Consider the following 18207-nt stretch of genomic DNA (forward strand, 5'->3'; position numbering starts at 1 on the left):
CCTCCAGACATAGCCAGATGTCCCCTGGAGGCAAGATTTCCCTGGTTGAGAAGCAAGTGCCAGACACTGCACTGGATGCTAAGCCAATAAAGATGAAAAAGACCTAGGCCCAGTCTTGTGGGTTCACTGTAGTGCTGTGCTTCTTGAACTTCATGGTACTGTGAGGGTCTGTTAAAACTCAGATTGCTGACTACACATAGGGAATATAGTCAGTAATCTATCTATCTATATATATATGAAGCCCGTGTCTATAACACCATAACGCTGTAACGACCAAACAACTGGTCACCAGGAGGTGCATTGATGGGTCTCACCGGCGCGGCGGGTCTGGGGTCCCACCTTGCACAGCGGATCTGGGGTCCCACCATGTGTGGCAGGTCTGGGTCCTGTCCCCCACAGCAGTGCGGTGGAGTCTGTGGTCCTACCCCCACGGCGGTGTGGCAGATGCAGGGGTCCCACTCCCACAGAGGCGTGGCGGGGTCTGAGGTCCCACTCCCGCGGTGGCAGGGTGGAGCTCACAGCTCATGCGGTGTGGCCCACAGGCTCCGATCGCAGCAAGGCTGGTGGCAGGCGGGCCGGCAGGGTGGCGGGCAGGTGGGCACGGCAAGGTGCACACGGGTGGGTAGGGCTGCGAGAGCAGCAGGGCTGCGGGTGCGTGGCCAGGGCGCTAGCACGGCGGGGCAGCAGGAGGGTTGGCAGGGCACGTGCGGGTAGGCAAGGCTGCAAGCACAAGGCACACATGGTGGGCGGGGTCGCGCAATTTCATGCGTTGGGCTTCTAGTATAGTAATAACTATGTATGGTGTCAGATGGATACTGGACTTAGGGTGATCACTTTGTAAGGTATATAAATGTCTAATCACTGTGTTGTATACCTGAAAATAATACCATTCAACTGTAATTGAAAAATATAAATAAATACTCAGATTGCTGAGCCCCACCCCTTGGTTTCTGACTCAGTGGGTTTGGGTGGGGCTGGAGGATTTGCATTTCTAAGGAGTTCCTGGCTGCTGCTGGTGCTGCTGGTCCCAGGAGCTGAGCTAGTGGGTTCCCATCTTACATGGCTGTGGTGTCTCCTGCAGCTGTGGCCAAAAGTACAGATGTTCTCTTCTCACACAGTAAAACTAGTGTCCCCTGCCCAGCCAGTGTGGCTCAGTGGTTGAGCATTGACCCCATGAACCAAGAGTTCTCAGGTTCAATTCCCAGTCAGAGCACATGCCTGGATTGTGGGCTTGATCCATAATAAGGGGTGTGGGGGAGGCAGCCTATCGATGTTTCTTATCCAGCTCTCCATCCCTCTCCCTTCCTCTCTCTCTCTAAAAAACAAAACAAAACTAGTGTTCCCTGAGAATCACAGTCATTTGTGGGTTTTAAATTGAGAAATTAGATTCAAAATGGGCTACTAAACCCATAACAAATCTAAACTGTCTCAGGAAAAGAAAACCACAGAGGATCTAATAAGCTAGAACAGTGATTTTTAACCTTTTTCTTCTCATGGCATACATAAACTAATTACTAAAATTCTGTGGCACACCAAAAAATATGTTATATTTTTTGCCGATCTGACAAAAAAAATAGGTATAATTTTGATTCATTCGCACTGGACAACTATTGTTATGTTGGCTGCTATCATCTTTTATGTGACAACCTAGGGGAAAAGAGGTCAGTACCTCTAAATAGTCAGATATTGCATGTTTTAAAAATTCTTGCAGCACACCAGTGTGTTGTAGCACACCAGTTGAAAATCACTGAGCTAGAACAATGACAAATGGTTGTCAGTTTTATAAATTCATTCTGAATTAACAGGTTAGTAGTTAATGGGCTAATCTAGGAACCTAAATAGTATCTAATCTCGCAATTCCCATGACTTCTAAGTTCCAATTACAAACAGGCTTGTGCAATCCACTCATTTCTAAGTTGGGGATATTTCTGTGTGCAACAAGAAGATATGGGCCACTCACCTTGACCTACACGCACACATCCCCCCTAGGTTGTTGGACACTCACTCTGTCTCTTTCTTTTCCTTCTCCTGGTCCTCATCCCTGGTCACCCTGTCTCAGCATCTACAGCACCCTTCATGTGATGGGCAGTGCCACCAGTGCTGCCTGTCATGGCAACCACAGGGAGGATTCTGTGTATATTACTCTGTACAAAACTATTAACTCATCTACAGACTAAACATTGCTATTTCCGCTTGCTGTGGTGATACTACTAAATACTGTATTTTCTTTGAAAAGTGTCACACACCCTCAGGAGGAAGTGGGGTGTGGGGTTAGAGCAGCGCTGGGAGGACAGGAGTGTTTGTTACTGGTGCACACAGGAGTGACAGTCCACTTTGCATTTCTTGTTTTCTCTGACTCTAACAAGAAGTTCACCTGGGTTAACTGGCCGTGCCCCTTTATTCACAGGATAAGAGGACAAGAAAGTGTCATCCAGGCTCTCAAACCCTCCCGCTCTGATCTCCTCCTGACAGGACTGGTCTACCCCATTCTGAGGCCCCCAAGCTTATTGAGAACAGGGACCATGTCACATTTTTGTATCCAGCACAGTGCTTTATGCATAGTAGGTGGGTTTAGAAATGCTTATTGAGCAATGGCAAAAAATAGGTGTGTATGTTGCTTCATTTACTTAGCTAGTGTTTATGTGAATTCTAGGCTATGTCAGATAATCCACTGAGCAAGTTACCATCATCAGTAACTAATTTTCACCAGGGAGAATTTCTAAGGATACACTGGGAAAATCCTATATGATAATGGTAGCTACCTTTTCACTAAACACTGTTGTAAGCATGTCCCAAGAATTAATTCATTAACTCCTCATGACAACTCTATGAAATGGGTCTAGTATTTTCCCCAGGTTGAAGATACAGACACATAGTCACAGAGAGATTAGGTCACTTGACTAAGACTTTGCAGTTGGTAAAAGCTGGCTTTTCTACCATAGTAGTCTCATTTACATACCTGTGAGCTTGTCCACATGCCCTCTAACTCCTGTATCTCCATGCTTCTTTGCACACTGCAATGTAAAGGCCAGAGGACAATGGACCATGTGCCCAGGTATATCAGCCTCACCTTCTCAGTCAATGTGCCCCATGACCAGAGGGCCTGAGTCCTGGCTCTGGTTTGACGTCCCTGGTTCAGGTGATGTGCTTCTCTCTGAGCACCTAACTGGCAGGAAGCACTCTCCCTCTGCTGTATTAGGAAGATTACAATGCACACTGTGTCTGATTTGACCTACTGATTGATAAGATGTTAGAGTCCCAAAGAAAACCGTCTCTTTTTCCCCTGACTTTATTGAGATACTAGAGGCCCAGTGCATGAGACTCATGCACTGGGCAGGGGACGGGGGGTCCCTCAGCCTAGCCTGTGCCCTCTCACAGTCCAGGACCCCTCGGGGGATGTCCACCTGATGGCGGCAGTCAGACATCTCTCTCACAGTCCAAGGCTCTCGCAGTCCAGGACCCCTTGCTCCTTACTGCCCACCTGCAGCGGTGGTGGAAGAGGCTCCCACCACTACTGCTACACTCACCAGCCGTGAGCCAGCTTCTGGCTGAGCGGCGCTCCCCCTGTAGGAGCACACTGACCACCAGGGGGAAGCTCCTGAGTTGAGCGTCTGCCCCTGGTGGTCAGTGCACATCATAGCAACCAGTTGTTCCACCAGTTGGTCAATTTGCATATTAGGCTTTTATTATCCTATCTAATAAAAGACAAAAAGGGTAATTGACCATACCTTCGCTATGCTTCCCATTGGCTAATCAGGGTGATATGCAAATTAACCACCAACAAAGATGGCGGCCGGCAGCCACGCAGCTGAAGCAAGCAGGAGGCTTGCTTGCTCCAGTGATGGAGGAAGCCAAGGTTCCCCGCCTGCCGCGGCCTGGCTCTGAACTCCGAAAGCAACAAAGTTTCAATTATAGAAGCTAAACAAACCCCAGATACCTGCTTTCAGCAGGCTGTGGCCTCAGAGCTGGAGCGAGTAGGAGCCGGCTCTCAGCTCCAGTAATGGCAACAAAGTTTCAATTATAGAAGGTAAATAAATCCCAGAATAAAAAAATAAATAAAAAAAGGAGAGGCTGGGAGCTTCAGTCGCCTACCAGCCTGAAAACGGCCCTCAGCCCCCCCCCCAGACTGGCCAGGCACCCCAGTGGGGACCCCCACCCTAAAGGGGGTGAGCCAGCCTGAAAACAGCCATCAGCCCCTCATCCAGGCTGGCCAGACACCCAAGTGGGACCCTCACCCTGACCCGGGACACCAACTAGCCAGCCCCACCCATGCACCAGGCCTCTATCCTACATAGTAAAAGGGTAATATGCAAACTGACCCTAATAGCAGAAAGACTGGGAATGACTGGTCACTATGACACACACTGGCCACCAGGGGGCAGATGCTCAATGCAGGAGCTGCCCTCTGGTGGTCAGTGTGCTCCCACATGGGGCAGCTCTGCTCAGCCACAAGCCAGGCTGATGGCTGCCAGTACAGCGGTGTGGTGGGAGCCTCTCCCGCCTCCTCAGCAGCGCTAAGGATATCTGACTGCAGCTTAGGTCTGCTCCCCGCTGGCAAGTGGACATCCCCCGAGGGCAGCCGGGCTGCCAGAGGGATGTCTGATTGCCATCTTAGGCCCAATCCCCCGGGGAACGGGCCTAAGCCAGCAGGTGGTCATCCCCCGAGGGGTCCCAGACTGCAAGAGGGCACAGGCTGGGCTGAGGGACCCCCTCCCCCAAGTGCACAAATTTTTGTGCACCGGGCCTCTAGTATAGGATAATTGCCACTTAAAAACTGATTATACTTAAGCTATACAACTTGATTTGATATACATATGCATTGTGAAATATTCATGACAACCAAGCTAATTAACATATCCTTCACCATATATAGTTCTTTATTTCTTTTCTTTTTTTCTTGTGTGTGTATGGTAAAGATTGTCTTTTAAGAGTAAATTTTGACACAATAAACAGAGTCAGAAATAAAATGTGATGCTTATAGGAGACAGCCTCTTTGAACCCAGTAAATGATTACCCACACTCTACTTAGAAAATGCTTCCAAAGAGACTGCTTTGCTCCAACTGTATAGAAGCAGTTACTTTTATTCTCGAGTCTGGCCACAGAAATCTTCACTAATACAGTCAGCCACCAGCAATGCATGAATGGAGAGAGCATAGAGGTGAGACAGCACACACTAGTGACATCTTGAGAAAATTACCAAGGTCAGCAGTGGTGACCTCAGTTCCAGAAAAGAACTTGAGTTATTCCAAGAAACTTCAGCTCTGCTTATATTACCCACTTTTTAACTCTTCAGATTACAGATATGGGTTCAAGATAGATTAAATCACATGTATTGACAAAGAGCTAGTACCTTAGGTAATTAAGCAAGTAGTCAGCACAGAGGGTGCTGAGAAAGCCTGTGCCGCCAGTTTTAACAGGTCCTTTCTAGTGAGAGACTGGTAGAGCAGATGGAAATTATCTATGGGGAAATTTCCAGGCTTTCACTTCCTCTCTGACCTAACCTTAACTGACATTTTCTAGCAAGAAATCATTGACTAGTTTGGGTGGGACACTTAGCAACCAAGGCTGGGATTGAGATTCTGCCAGTACTAGTGGTATGACCTTCAGCAAGCTGCTTACCCCCTCAAGCCTCAGGTTTCTTATCTGTGGGATGGAGCCAATTATACCTACCCTGTGGGCTTGGTGAGAAGATTGAATACTATACATTTTCTAAAGCTCTTTGAAAAGTTTTGTGAATTGTAGGGGACCCAAAAATAAGCCCTCTGGGCTGTGCTTGTGCTTAAAACAAATGGAGAGACAGATCAGGAGTCAGGGGAATGGAGAAAAATAAATGTTAACTTGATGAATAATAAAGGCTGGATTGGTGGATATGACCAAAGTGTTTTAAGCAAATAGGTTGGTCATTGCTCAGTGTCCTAGACAATGCTGGACAATGGCCAGGACTGAAGCAGATCGACCCCACCATGCTTATGGCATGCCAGAGAAGAGTGGAAAGACTCTCTCTGAAAGTCAGCAGATCCCTCCAACAGAGAGAAGGAGGCTGGGCAGGGCAGGCACAGTTTATTCTTCTAAAACTCATCCATCAAATAAATCACTCCTCGTCCCATGGCAGCAGGAAAGAATTTCTGAATGCGGCAGTACATAAGTGAGATCCTTGTAGGATGAGGAAGACGGCAGGGTGGCAGCTGTGCACACCCTGTGGAGGTGCACAGAGCATTCCCAGCAGAAGGAAAGGTGTAAAAACAGAGCCACTGAGATGGAGGGTTGAGTGTATTCAGCAAACGGAGAAGTTGAGATAAGCTGAGTCAGGGGTGCTGTGTGGGGAGGGCAAGTGGAAGCCAACTCATGAAGGTTTTAAAATAACAGGTTAAGAAATCCTGATTTAATTCAGTGTGGACTGGGACAGTTTTATTTTAGTATTTGTGTACTTTGATCAGAGCTATGCTTTAGTGGGACTATTACCATGTCAAATTAATATCAGAATATTAATAATGTTATCCTAGGTGTTTTATTTTCTGTATTTCAATATTTGTTTTGTTTCTATGCTGTGTTTTTGGTGGAGGAGGGCAGGGTGTTATATTAGTGGGCTTGGGCTATCATAACATAATACCACAGACCGATATTAAACAAGAGGCTTAAACAATAGAAATCTCTTTTCTCACTGTTCTGAAGGCTGGGAATTCCAAGATCAAGGTGCCCTCACAGTTGGTTTCTGATGAGAGCTCTTTTCCTGGCTTATGTATGGAGCCTTCACACTGTGAAGTGGAGGTGGAGGTTGTCTGGTCTCTTCCTCTCCATATAAGGGCAACAGTCCTATTTTGATGAGGGCCCACTCTTACAACTTCATTTCACTTTAATCACCTCCCTAAAGACCCTGTCACCAAATACAGTCTCATGGGGCCTTAGGGCCTCAGCATATGAATTTGCGGGCATGCAATTCAGTTCATAATGGAGGGTTCTTGTTGATGTTTGCAGGTAGTTGGTACCTCTGTTGATAAACCCTCCTTCCTTGCTAGTTCTAAGGTTAGGCTTGTTTTCTTTTGTCTTTACAGCCACATACTTTAGCGATTATTTTAAACTACTACCTTCAGTTCATACTTGTTTTCATTCACTTTTGAGACCGTATTTGTGGGCGAGAGGCTAATATTTAATCTGACTCTTTTTATTGTACTACTTGGTAGAAGGCTCAGCCACAGGATAACACATTCCCGATTACATGATCACTCACGGGTTACCGTCTCTCCTCTATGCACATTGCAAGGCAAATTATTTTTTTATTATAGGTTATTTTCTACAGCAGTAGGTCATTTCATCCAGCAGTCACCTTTACCTAAGAAACCTTTTACATCTCATAAAGAAAACTAAAAGCTGTAGACAGAGCTTAATTTGCCAAAATTTACCTGATGTTTAATTTACCGAATTTTGGCTGAACTGAAGGATATGGAAACCACTGAATGATTTTTTTTTTCCTCATTCCCCAATTTACTATTGATTAATTTGTGTTCTGCTTCATGTTTTGATATTTCTGTGAGACTATCCCTCTTGTCACCAAGGTATCTCCAACTAAATTACAGCAATGCAAGTACTGTCCATATATTTTTTAAATAAAAAAGTATGCTCATTCTTATTTCATTTGCTGCAGAGGAAGAGAGGTCTGGATCTTTTTTAGCTGATGAGAGTACATAGCAGTTCCCTTGTTTTCTATTTCTATGTGGCATCACCTTTTGTTATGTGGCCACAATCCTTGACATCATTGTGAAAGCATTCCGCAGGTTTGAACTGTGGCAAGTGAGTCAGTCTAGGTAAGTAGGCAAGTCAACAGCTAGGGAGTTAAGAGACCGGAATTCTCAGTTCAGTACTTAATCTTGCATGACCTTAAGCATGCCGCCAAGCAATTTCACTTGAACATCTACTTGCATCATAGCTACCTGCTAGAGATGGATGAGATCACACTTACAGGTGAAAACATTGAGCTGTGAGAGTAAATATTCTCTACAAATTTTAAGTACATATTGTAATGATATTTCACAGCTGGGATAGCAAAAGCACAGAAGATTGCATGGACCTACTGATAGTTCATCATGATAAGTGCCGGCGTCAAGATGATTCTATTAGAGGGTAATGCACACAATAAGAGAGACACATATGGGGTTTATGGGAGCTCAGTGGCAGAGCACAGAGGATGGTCACCTCATGCAGCCCAGATATGCTTTCCTCTCTTCCTGCCCTTTTTTGATACAACTAGTAAAGTCGATAAAGTCCATTAGAAAATACATCAGAGTTGCAATAATAATAACTAACACTTTTTGAGAGTTTACGATGTGCCACCCCATTCTAAGCACCTCCATGTATTTGCTCATTTCATCCTCATAGCCCTGTGAGATGAGCAATAGTGTTATCACCAGTTTTCAAATGAGAAAGCAGCATTAGAGGTTAAAGAGCTCCTGCAGCTGAGCTGGGAATGGCATTGATTCTCTGCCTGTAACAACAACAACGCCAGAGACTCTTCCTTTGTATTGACTTCCTCTATAATTGCCTGCCACCTAACTGAACCTCAGTGTACCCCTGCAGGTAAGAGAAACGCATAAAGATTAAGAGATGATGTAAAATGCCACTTTTGAAAATTAAGTTCCTTAACAAAAATTCAATAAGCTTAGGCTACCTGTCAGAGAGAGGGATCAGCCATGGAGGTTCATACATGATTAAAACATGGCCCCTGTTCTCAGAGCTCACAGTCTTATGTGGGGGCACCAACATGAGCCAATAAGTAGAGTAAAATGTTATAGGGAAATATGACCACCCCATGAAGTTAATGGCAATGTCCAAAGAAATTTGATTACAGAGAAAACCCTTTATCACAACTAGGGTCTAGGAAAGTAAGGCATCCACACGCACTCACTCTGTGGAGAGGGGATTTGCTAGATGTGATGCAGATAAAATGAGAGGAACATCTATAGTTTGAGTCACTGCCCTCTTCTAAGTATATGTGGTGCCCCAAGGATTAACTAGGAGAAATCCTGGTGGGGCTGTACTATGTCCCCCAAATTTGGAAACTGAAAGGAGTCAAGGACAGAAAATGGGAGTGACACAATCTACCATACTCAGACTTTTGAAATGGTAGAGGTGAGGTAAATAAATTTGGCAGGTGCTGTCTCACAATGTACCTAGGGACCCATGGGAGCCTAGAAGGCCAAGTAAACTCCACCAGGATGTGTTGGAGGGAGAGTGATGGAGGCTTCAAAGAGGAGGTAGATATGGAGCAGGAACTTGAAAGATGAGGATGTAAGTATGGGGCAGGTGGAGGGTGGAGTGAAATAGGGGGGCATTCCAGAGAGGGAGCAGTATTACTACACACCTAACTGTATGAAACAGCATGGCAGTTGGAGAAATGGCAATAGTTCTGCACAATCCTAAGGAAAGTTCTGGTTGCAGACCTGTCTGGGAATGAGAGATGACCAGAACTACAGAGAGAAACACAGGATAAGCTGCTGTGATGAGTCAAACTAGAGAGGATACAGAATTGAGCTCAGGCAACAGTGAAATGGGGAGAGGAGGTGGAGAAGGAAAAAAGCAATTTGCTTGTGGTGCATGAGGGGAAAAGTGACATCAGAGCAGAGTGCTAAGTCGAAAGTCTTGGCACCATAAGTGAAGGGCAGATTTGAAAGGCGGGACAATGAGTTCTGTTGGGAGGATCCCCAGGAGCTGTCCAGGAGAGAACTGAGCATGTGGTTTGATTGCTCAGAGGAGAGGTCTGTAGAGGGAACTGGCCCTTGGGCTCTGGTACAGCCTGGCCAGAACTGCACTGTTTGTTGTGTAAGTACAGCACTGTCCTTATACACGTGCTGTTTGTTGTCAATGGAAAGTAAAGAGGCGATTTATGAAATTTACATTCAGAGAAACTGGGGGAGGACACCTGATAGATCCTATCCCGTGCATGTATTTTTGCACACAAATAATTCTCTTTTCTATTTTAGCACCCTGGGAAATCCCCTTTCTCACCATCAGCTCTGAGCACAAGAAGCCAGCCCACAAAAGCTTTCATGTTAATTCTTCTTCTTGTGCTTATTGCAGATTTTCTTGGCTCTTGAGATATACATATACATACACACATACATAGAAGTGTGTATGCATATGTGTCCTCAAGAGAATGGTGGAAATTTACACTGCAAGCCTCATTATATAAAAGTATATGATTGATATTGTCCTTGCCAGTGTGAGGTAAGAACATTTCCAAAATATTTGCTAATCACAAAGGTAAAAAATTATTATTATTTTTTATATATTAAATATTTTAACTTTTTTCATTATTACAGGATCTATAAGCATTGAATATTTATAGATCTTTAAATAAAATGCGTTATCAAATTCTAATGTTACTCTTCTTCTCAGCCATTTGAACCAAAATGCAAAATTTCAAAAAAGCTTAAATACTGCAGAGTAAAAGTTGTTTTGTTTATCTTTAAGACTCTGTTTCTATGAGTAAATTGAGGCGGCTACTCTTAATTACCTTATGGTTTAAAATTAATATTTTGTTATATTAATTCACATTTTTCCAATGTATATTTTTGCATTTTTATCTATATACCCTCTGGATTTATTATCCATGCCTTGAAATGCCAAACGCATATTTTAATTTGATTTTTAAATTATCATATGGCAAAATTGACTTTTGTTTTTGGTGTATAATTCTGTGAATTTCAGTTTAGATTTCTGTGAGCACTACCACAGTCAGGCTGTAGAACAATTCGATCTTTCCCCAAAACTTGCTCATCAATCCCTATAAAGCCATACCCTGCCCCCTCCCCCAAGCACTGGCAACCAGCAATATTTTTTCTCCATATTGCTTTGTCTTTCTAAAAATAGTATATTAATGCAATTATATAATATCTTGTTTTATTTGGCATTTCTTGAATTGCTCACAAGGCTGAACACTTTTTCATGCAACTAGTTGCAGCTATGTTTTCTGTATTTTGTATAGTTTGTGTCACTGCCACTTACGCATTCAGGTCATAGGTAGCATTTATGTAAACTTACTGTGCTTATTACATAAGAACTAGAGGTCTGGTGCACGGATTCGTGCACATTGAAAGGAAATTAATTAGAAGGTGGACGGTGGGTGGGACTGAGTGAAATGGGCCAGACATGTCCTGGAGCCAACCTCTCATGGTCCCTCCCCAGCCGGCTGCACTTGGGATGGTGCCACGGCTCGAAAGGTGACTGCGGAGTGAGCGGGGTCCCTCCAGCAGAGGGGTCCCTCGGTCTGGCCTGCAGGGATCAGGCCAAAACCAGCAGTCTGACATCCCCTGAAGGGTTCCAGAGTGCAAGAGGGCACTCTGCAAAGTTGCTGTTACTCAGCAGCTCCTGAGTTGAGCATCTGCCCCCTGGTGGTCAGTGAGCATCATACCTACTGGCTTAGGCTTTTATATATATAGATGATGCTAACTCATTGTGGTAATTTCCATCCATATTGCCCTTGCTAAGTTCTTGGCTTTATGTTTCATTATTTTCTTGAAATATATAAAACCTTACGATTAGTAATATCATCAGATCTAGTAATATTGAGTACTCTGGTGATCTAGTCTGATGCAATATTCCTAATTTTTAAAAAAATTATAAAAGGATGGTTATGACAGCATATTTCTAGTATGGAAAATTTGGAAACAGTCTAACTGTGAAACTATAAGACTTTAGTAAAGCACATCCCAGTGCTGTCCCTCAGTAGAACGTCATGCAAGAATGAAAAGGATGCTGTCAAAAATAATGTAACATAGACTGTTTTATGGTAAAATATTAAACGAAAAAGCCAAATATAATTCCATGCATACATATGAGCACAGTATACAAAAAACACACACAAAACCTGTTTATTTAAAAGGACTAGAGAAATATATATCAAAATAGTAATAGCAATTTGTTTTCATTGCTGGAACTGTGAGATGTTCCAATTTTGTGTGTTTTCTTCATATTCTATACAGATCACTTTATTGCTACAAGAGGGGAAGTTTTTCTGAAGAGCTCAGGAACAAAATGCTACCTTTGGCCTTTAAAAATACCCACCCCTGAGCTTGAGCGTTATTAAAAGATGTGTGAAGTTAAACACACAAATGTCAATTCGCTCTTTTGGATGTCAAACTGTCAAATCCTGTCACTGGGACTAGACCTTTAGAAAGAGAGGCAGTGGCTTGACTCTCACACAGGTGCATGCACTAGGTAAACTGTCAAATGCTCATCGGTGAGTGGACAAGGTAAGAGAATCTGGTGAAATGGCAAATGAATCTGGACTGCTAATGAAATAGGTCAGTTGCTGTCTAAGAAGCCCTGTGGGAGGAGAGGGGGTTTCACTGCTCCCCTCTTTCATACAAAGAAACCCAGGTTACCTTAGAGGCTTCTGTCTATTCCCAGACAGATTTTCCCAGGTGCATGCTGAGCTGTTGTCACCTAATTGTGAACCCAGCCTGGGAATGGCAGAATGACAAATCCCTCCCTAAAGGTCAAAGTGCTTGTAACTCACACTTCATGAGTCAATGATCCCTCCTGACTCAAGAAAGAATTACTTATCTTTACTTGTATTGAAGAAATCTTCACAGAGTTCACACATGGTAAATATTCTCAAATGAGAATAGTTTCTGGTGATTTTTCCTGATCACTGGAGATACACAGATTTCTCCAAAAGACCTCTGTGGCCCAGGAGAGGTGGGGAGGGGTCTCAAAGAAGTTTTCTCCAGAGAACACTCCGTTACCAGCTCACCTACTGCCTGAGAATTCTAAACTCAGAGGGTGAAGGGTCCCCTAAAGACAAATCTGAAGTCATCCTGCTGCTAATTCAACAGAGTGACCTACACAGCTTGTGTTCCAGAGACTAAGGACACCCCAACAAATCATGATTCTGTAACCAGCTCCTCTAGTTAAACCTGCTAAACTCCGCGGGAAATTGGGACTTGCTTAAAATCCATGAAATTAACAACAGTTGTCAAGAGCCCCTAATTTGTCACGCTCTGGGTCCAAAAAAACCCAAAAGATCCAGAGATGACTGGCATTCCCCAGGACTGGTGAACTTTTACCACTCGGATTCAGGATTCTGGGCCCAACATTTCCAGCAAAGTCATTGATTCTCACATCTGGATTCCCATTAGTCTGAGCAGTTTACTTCCTTTATATAAGGTAGAAAAGACAGCTAAGGCTTTGTAATGATTACCTTTGTTCTTGTTAACTTCAGCTTACTTAAGAAACTGGTAAAATTCAGGAGACAGTTCAAGAAGCCAAAAGAAGGAACTTTTCACTGATTACCAGTTAATAGTTTCAAAGTAATGTGGCCTCATAGAAAAGTAGGTTAAAAAGGAAAAAAGGTGCTTAGTTGAGATAAGTGGCAGCCAGAGTAAACAAGGAAAGGAAGGAACAGCAGGTGAAGATTCAGACTAGAATCCTAAATGTGTGGCCAAGACTATGATTTTCACCTATATCTCTAGGCAAGCTTAATTATGAGTTAATTGGCTTTTATGAAGTACTTTGTTGATCCTTGCACAATAAAGCACTGTTTTATGGCAGTCAATGATTTAGGGTTTTTTAAGTAGTTCATGACATTCAAAAGCTTATTTTATATGTATGCATATTTACATATCACACATATATATGACTGTGAAGAGAGCAACCTTTTTGAAATGTCTAAAGTACATAGGGCTCAGCTGCTAAATATCCAGAGCCAGTTCTACCACACACACAAATAGCCCATGTAAGAATTTTGTGGTGTCATATTTAACTGGTGTGACTAAAATAGACTCATCCTTTATAAACTCATTTTTCTATTATTGTTCGTTGTTTCCTGGGTATTATTCCTACTTGAATAATAGAAGAAATAAAATGTTGGGAAACATTTCCCTCTCTCTGCAACTATCAGACATAACTGCATTAAATGAAGAGTGGATTACAATTCCAACCGACGAGGTTGAATAACGCAGACTTCCAGAAAGCCTCCTTCCTTGGCAAGTCGGTCTGTGGTTTGGGGTGAGCCCAGTAATATATTTTGCAGAAGGGGGAGTAAAAGCATTTGTTCAAATGGAGAGTTAAGCCATTTGAAGCTGAGGCTGTTGGCAATAAAGCACTGGTTAGGTGGAGATGGGACACCAAAAATAATACATTTTATAGCCCCTCAAATAGCATTTGTCTTTTGTCACTTTACAGGAGCCACTATGTCACCATTTCTTCGAATTGGTTTGTCCAACTTTGACTGCGGGTCCTGCCAGCCATGTCAAGGAGAGGCCGTTAACCCTTACTGCGCTGTGCTGGTCAAGGAATATGTTGAATCAGGTAAGCTAGTGTGGGTCTTCCAAGCGGGGGCGGGATAGGAAGATCCTGCTGTGAACTATGAAGCAAGGCCTGTGGGAAGAGCTCAGGAGATTTATCTCAGTGCAGTGGCAGATGCATTGGCGTGAGCGCACTCCACCTATACAAGCTTCCTCGGCACACCGGGAAGTGGCAGCGCCCGCCTGAGTAAGCCTCCTAGAGCCCCTACACAGTACCCTGATCTTTCCTACTATTGGCTGCCCTAAGGATAGTGTAAACTTCTGATTGGTCCAAAAAGTTATATATACTGCTGCACTTACACAATAAACTTAGATCTGCCTCACTGAACCTGGTCTCCGGAGTCGGGCATGCTTCGTTAGGACTCTGTCAGCCTCACCCCCACGGGACCCCCTGCTTCAAAGGCCTTTCCCGGTCTTCGAGGTCATCTAGTTCAACCTAATTTTCATTCCAGGAAACTGATGCCCAGGGAAGCCCAGTACCTCCTCAAGGGTAAATGGGCTTAGTGATCACCTCTGAACTAGACCCAGGCCACCTGCCTGTGTTCTATTTCACGAGACCATTTTCCCACATAAACAAAGGGAGCAAAGGAAAGGAGAAATGGGTTTTTGGACTTTATGTGAGGAGTTAAGGGCGTGGGGGGCTAGAGGGAATCTAGTGCTCTAATGTGGAACATGGGACCTATATTGTTAAGACTCATTGTTTTCAATGATTATAGGTTAAGTCTGCATAATCTTAGAATTAGCTTCTAAAGACGGCTTTCTGTTTCTTTGCACATAGTTGATGAATATTACAAAGAATATATGAATTAGCCATTAGGAACCAAATTTCAGAAAACTTACTTTTGCATTAAGACCCTGGATCAGTAAAATAATAGTTTGTGTTATGTCAAATTGAAATGTAGATAGGCAGTTCATGGTGAGGGAGAAAGCGTGACAGGCTTTCAAAAGTGGGTTAGATCATTAAATTAAAATAATCCCATTCTGACTGGAATTTATCCACAGTCACTTCCACTGGTTTCCATTCTCCTCCCTGCCTCTATATTTTAAGATTTTTATGGACTTTCTTTTTTTTAATTTATCTTTATTGTTGAAAGTATTACAGATGTTCCCCTTTTTTCCCCATTGACCTCCACTCCTGTCCCCTCCCCAGGCCTTTACCCCATTATTTTCTGTGTCCACGGGTTACACATATATGCATATAAGCTTTTTTGTTGATCTCTTCCCACTCCTTCACCCCTTCCCTCTGAGGATCTTCAGTCTTATGGACTTTCTAGCAGTGGTTCTCAACCTTCCTAATGCCGCGACCCTTTAATACAGTTCCTCAGGTTGTGGTGACCCCCAACCATAAAATTATTTTCATTGCTACTTCATAACTGTAATTTTGCTACTGTTATGAATCGTAATGTAAATATCTGATATGCAGGATGTATTTTCAGGGGTCACGACCCACAGGTTGAGAACCGCTGAAGGAAGTTTACATCCCAAAGTTTTCCCAGCCCCATTACCTTTCCTGTTTCTCTCCATACACTTCTTGTTTCAGCAGACACTTTGTAGAGAAGTAAGATTACCCCACGCAGGTCTTCAGTGACCATATGAGCCATTACAGTTCATTTGCATGAGAAGTATTTATGGGGCACCTACTGTGCACTGGGACAGAAAAAGTGCCTTTGCTTTAGCACTTCTATTCTTGCAAAGGAAGATAGGAAGGAAACAAAAATATTATATGGTAAGTAATGTGGAGTAAAGAACAAAAAGTAGGAACGGGGAGAGAGAAGATTTGGGGACAGAGAAATGTTACTGCCTCTAAGGGGGTGGGGACAGAGAAATGTAACATTTACAGACACAAAGGGGAACCTGATTCTGCAGGTGAGACCCTGATTCTGCAGGTAAGAATCTCTAGCTAGATGTTACTGGCTCAGCATCCTGGGGTTCCCAGTCCTCCTGTCTTGCCTTTTCTCGCCTTTAAAAGACTTGGACTCCCAGTTGACTTCATCCCTGCTGCCACAGTGAGTGTGTCAAAGCTGAGGAGACCATCTGAATCATCCTGATTTCCCTTCTGACCAGATTTCTCTCCTGCTTAGTTTGAAGTGAGAATGGCACTTGCTCCCAATCTAAAACCTTTCAAATGTCACAGAAATCTTTGAAGTGTGAAATGTCTTGAGCTCTTCAAAGCTGCTTTGGACTTAATGGGTCTCCTGGATCCCAGTTCTCTTTACAACCACAGGTCTCCCTGACATTTGCTTCCCGGGAGCTTTATTTTTTTTTTTTAATTTCTTCTCCTTTTGGCCTTGCCTTTGAACTTGGTCTAACCAGCCATGTGGATCAAGACCTTGTCAAAAAAGAAGATGACTTTGTTTTTCCAAAGGTTAGCCTGTTGTTTTTTATTTTGCTTTGGTTTTGTTCAGAAAGAAAATCTCTCTGAACATTATCATTCAAGTATTACTTCTACGGAATTTAAACACACTTTAACCTTGGGGCTGTGTGGCTGCCTTTTTCGTGGTGAATTCACAGAACAGGGACAAACAGAACACAGTGCTGAGGGCCCGAGAGCCTTTGAAACAATGATGAAACTCACTGTAACTAGACAGATGCTGAGTTCTGGTCCTCTTTTTTAGATGATTACAAACCTAGTGATCAAAAGTGTGAAAAATGCCTCCCCCTGCGAACTTCTGTCCTTTGTCGGGTGGAGAAAGGTTATGGTTATGAGAAGAATTATGAGAAGGAGGGGCTTAGAGTCCATAGAAGTAAAATGTTACTATGATCGTTACTCTTGCCATAGTTTGTTTTTAAATCCAATTCAATTTTCTTTTTTCCCAAGATTATTAATCATATTTAATGTTTTTAAAAAATATTTTCAAAATTTCTCACAGGCTTTTTCTCCCACTTATAAGCAAACCTTAAACCAAGGTGTGATGAAATCAGTGAGGAAAGAGCGGAAGGTGCATGTGCGCGAGGACTATTCCCAGGCCTCAATTCCAGCTTTGTCATCAGCAGAACCAGAGGGAGCAGCAATATATACCATGCCACTCCTTTAGCTCTGTCTATATTATCCCTGAAAGTTAAGGGGGTATCAGAGTGCTGGTAGAAACTTCACTAAGTGTGAGAAACTATTCCTTCTTCTCGGCCTCGGTTAATAATTACACTTCCTCAAACAGTGCCTTCCACTTTACTAAATCTTCATCCTCGCCCATGGTTCTTTCCAATAACAGACTAATCGATGTCACTCTCCTAGTTAAGTTTCTTTTAAACAAGCAATAGAAATCTTCCCCTTCCTATTCTCCCCCTATCATTATCAGAGTTCATACCTCCAATAACCAGGTTTGCCTAAAAAGAGAAGTTTCAGCTTATTCACATCCTTGTATACCTCCCAAATACCAATTTAGCCTGTTCCGTTCTAACAGTGTGCCTTGGAGAGAAAGGTCCATCTGGAGTGAACTACTTGGTTTCCCTGCTTTAAAGGGACTTTACCTTTGGGTTCATCAACACCGCTGAATTGCTAAATCTGCCACGTGCTGTGCTTATTATCACAAGAAACAAACACTCATATGCCACTGTCGTTTTCTGCTTCTGGAATGATTAGAGAACATCTACTACAGAAACCCAATCTGGATGAAAGATGGGACAACACTATTTATACTCCCACTAGTGAACTCTCCCAATTGCCTGGCGGCTCTGGGGAGGTTTCCCTTAAACCTCACCATCCTGACCATGGTTCTTGTTAGAACCATTCCCGAGGCTGCCACTGTCTTCCTTCCTCACTGCAGGTCTATGGCCTGCTCCACTGACTCACTCCATGGAGAAGGCCACCACCTCTCCAAGTTACTTGTCAATTTTTGCTTAGGGTGCATGGTGCCTGGTTCAGGGAAAATGTATCCGCATTTGAATATTAGAGAAAGCAATAATGGC

At 43.4% G+C, this 18207-nt stretch overlaps 1 protein-coding gene across 3 annotated transcripts in view; it reads left to right on the forward strand.

Annotated features, from left to right (window-relative positions):
* The window catches only part of PRKCQ (protein kinase C theta), a 133650-nt gene that overhangs the window by 42839 nt on the left and 72604 nt on the right, over positions 1–18207 (forward strand). For all 3 annotated transcript variants that reach the window (XM_036341735.1, XM_036341715.1, XM_036341725.1), the window contains exon 2: positions 14180–14305. In XM_036341735.1, coding sequence (XP_036197628.1) covers positions 14188–14305 — 118 coding nt within the window. In that variant the 5' untranslated portion in view covers positions 14180–14187. The remainder of the gene's footprint in view (positions 1–14179; positions 14306–18207) is intronic.

This window comes from Myotis myotis, unplaced genomic scaffold (genome assembly GCF_014108235.1).
Source record: "Myotis myotis isolate mMyoMyo1 unplaced genomic scaffold, mMyoMyo1.p scaffold_m19_p_1, whole genome shotgun sequence".
Lineage (NCBI taxonomy): Eukaryota > Metazoa > Chordata > Mammalia > Chiroptera > Vespertilionidae > Myotis > Myotis myotis.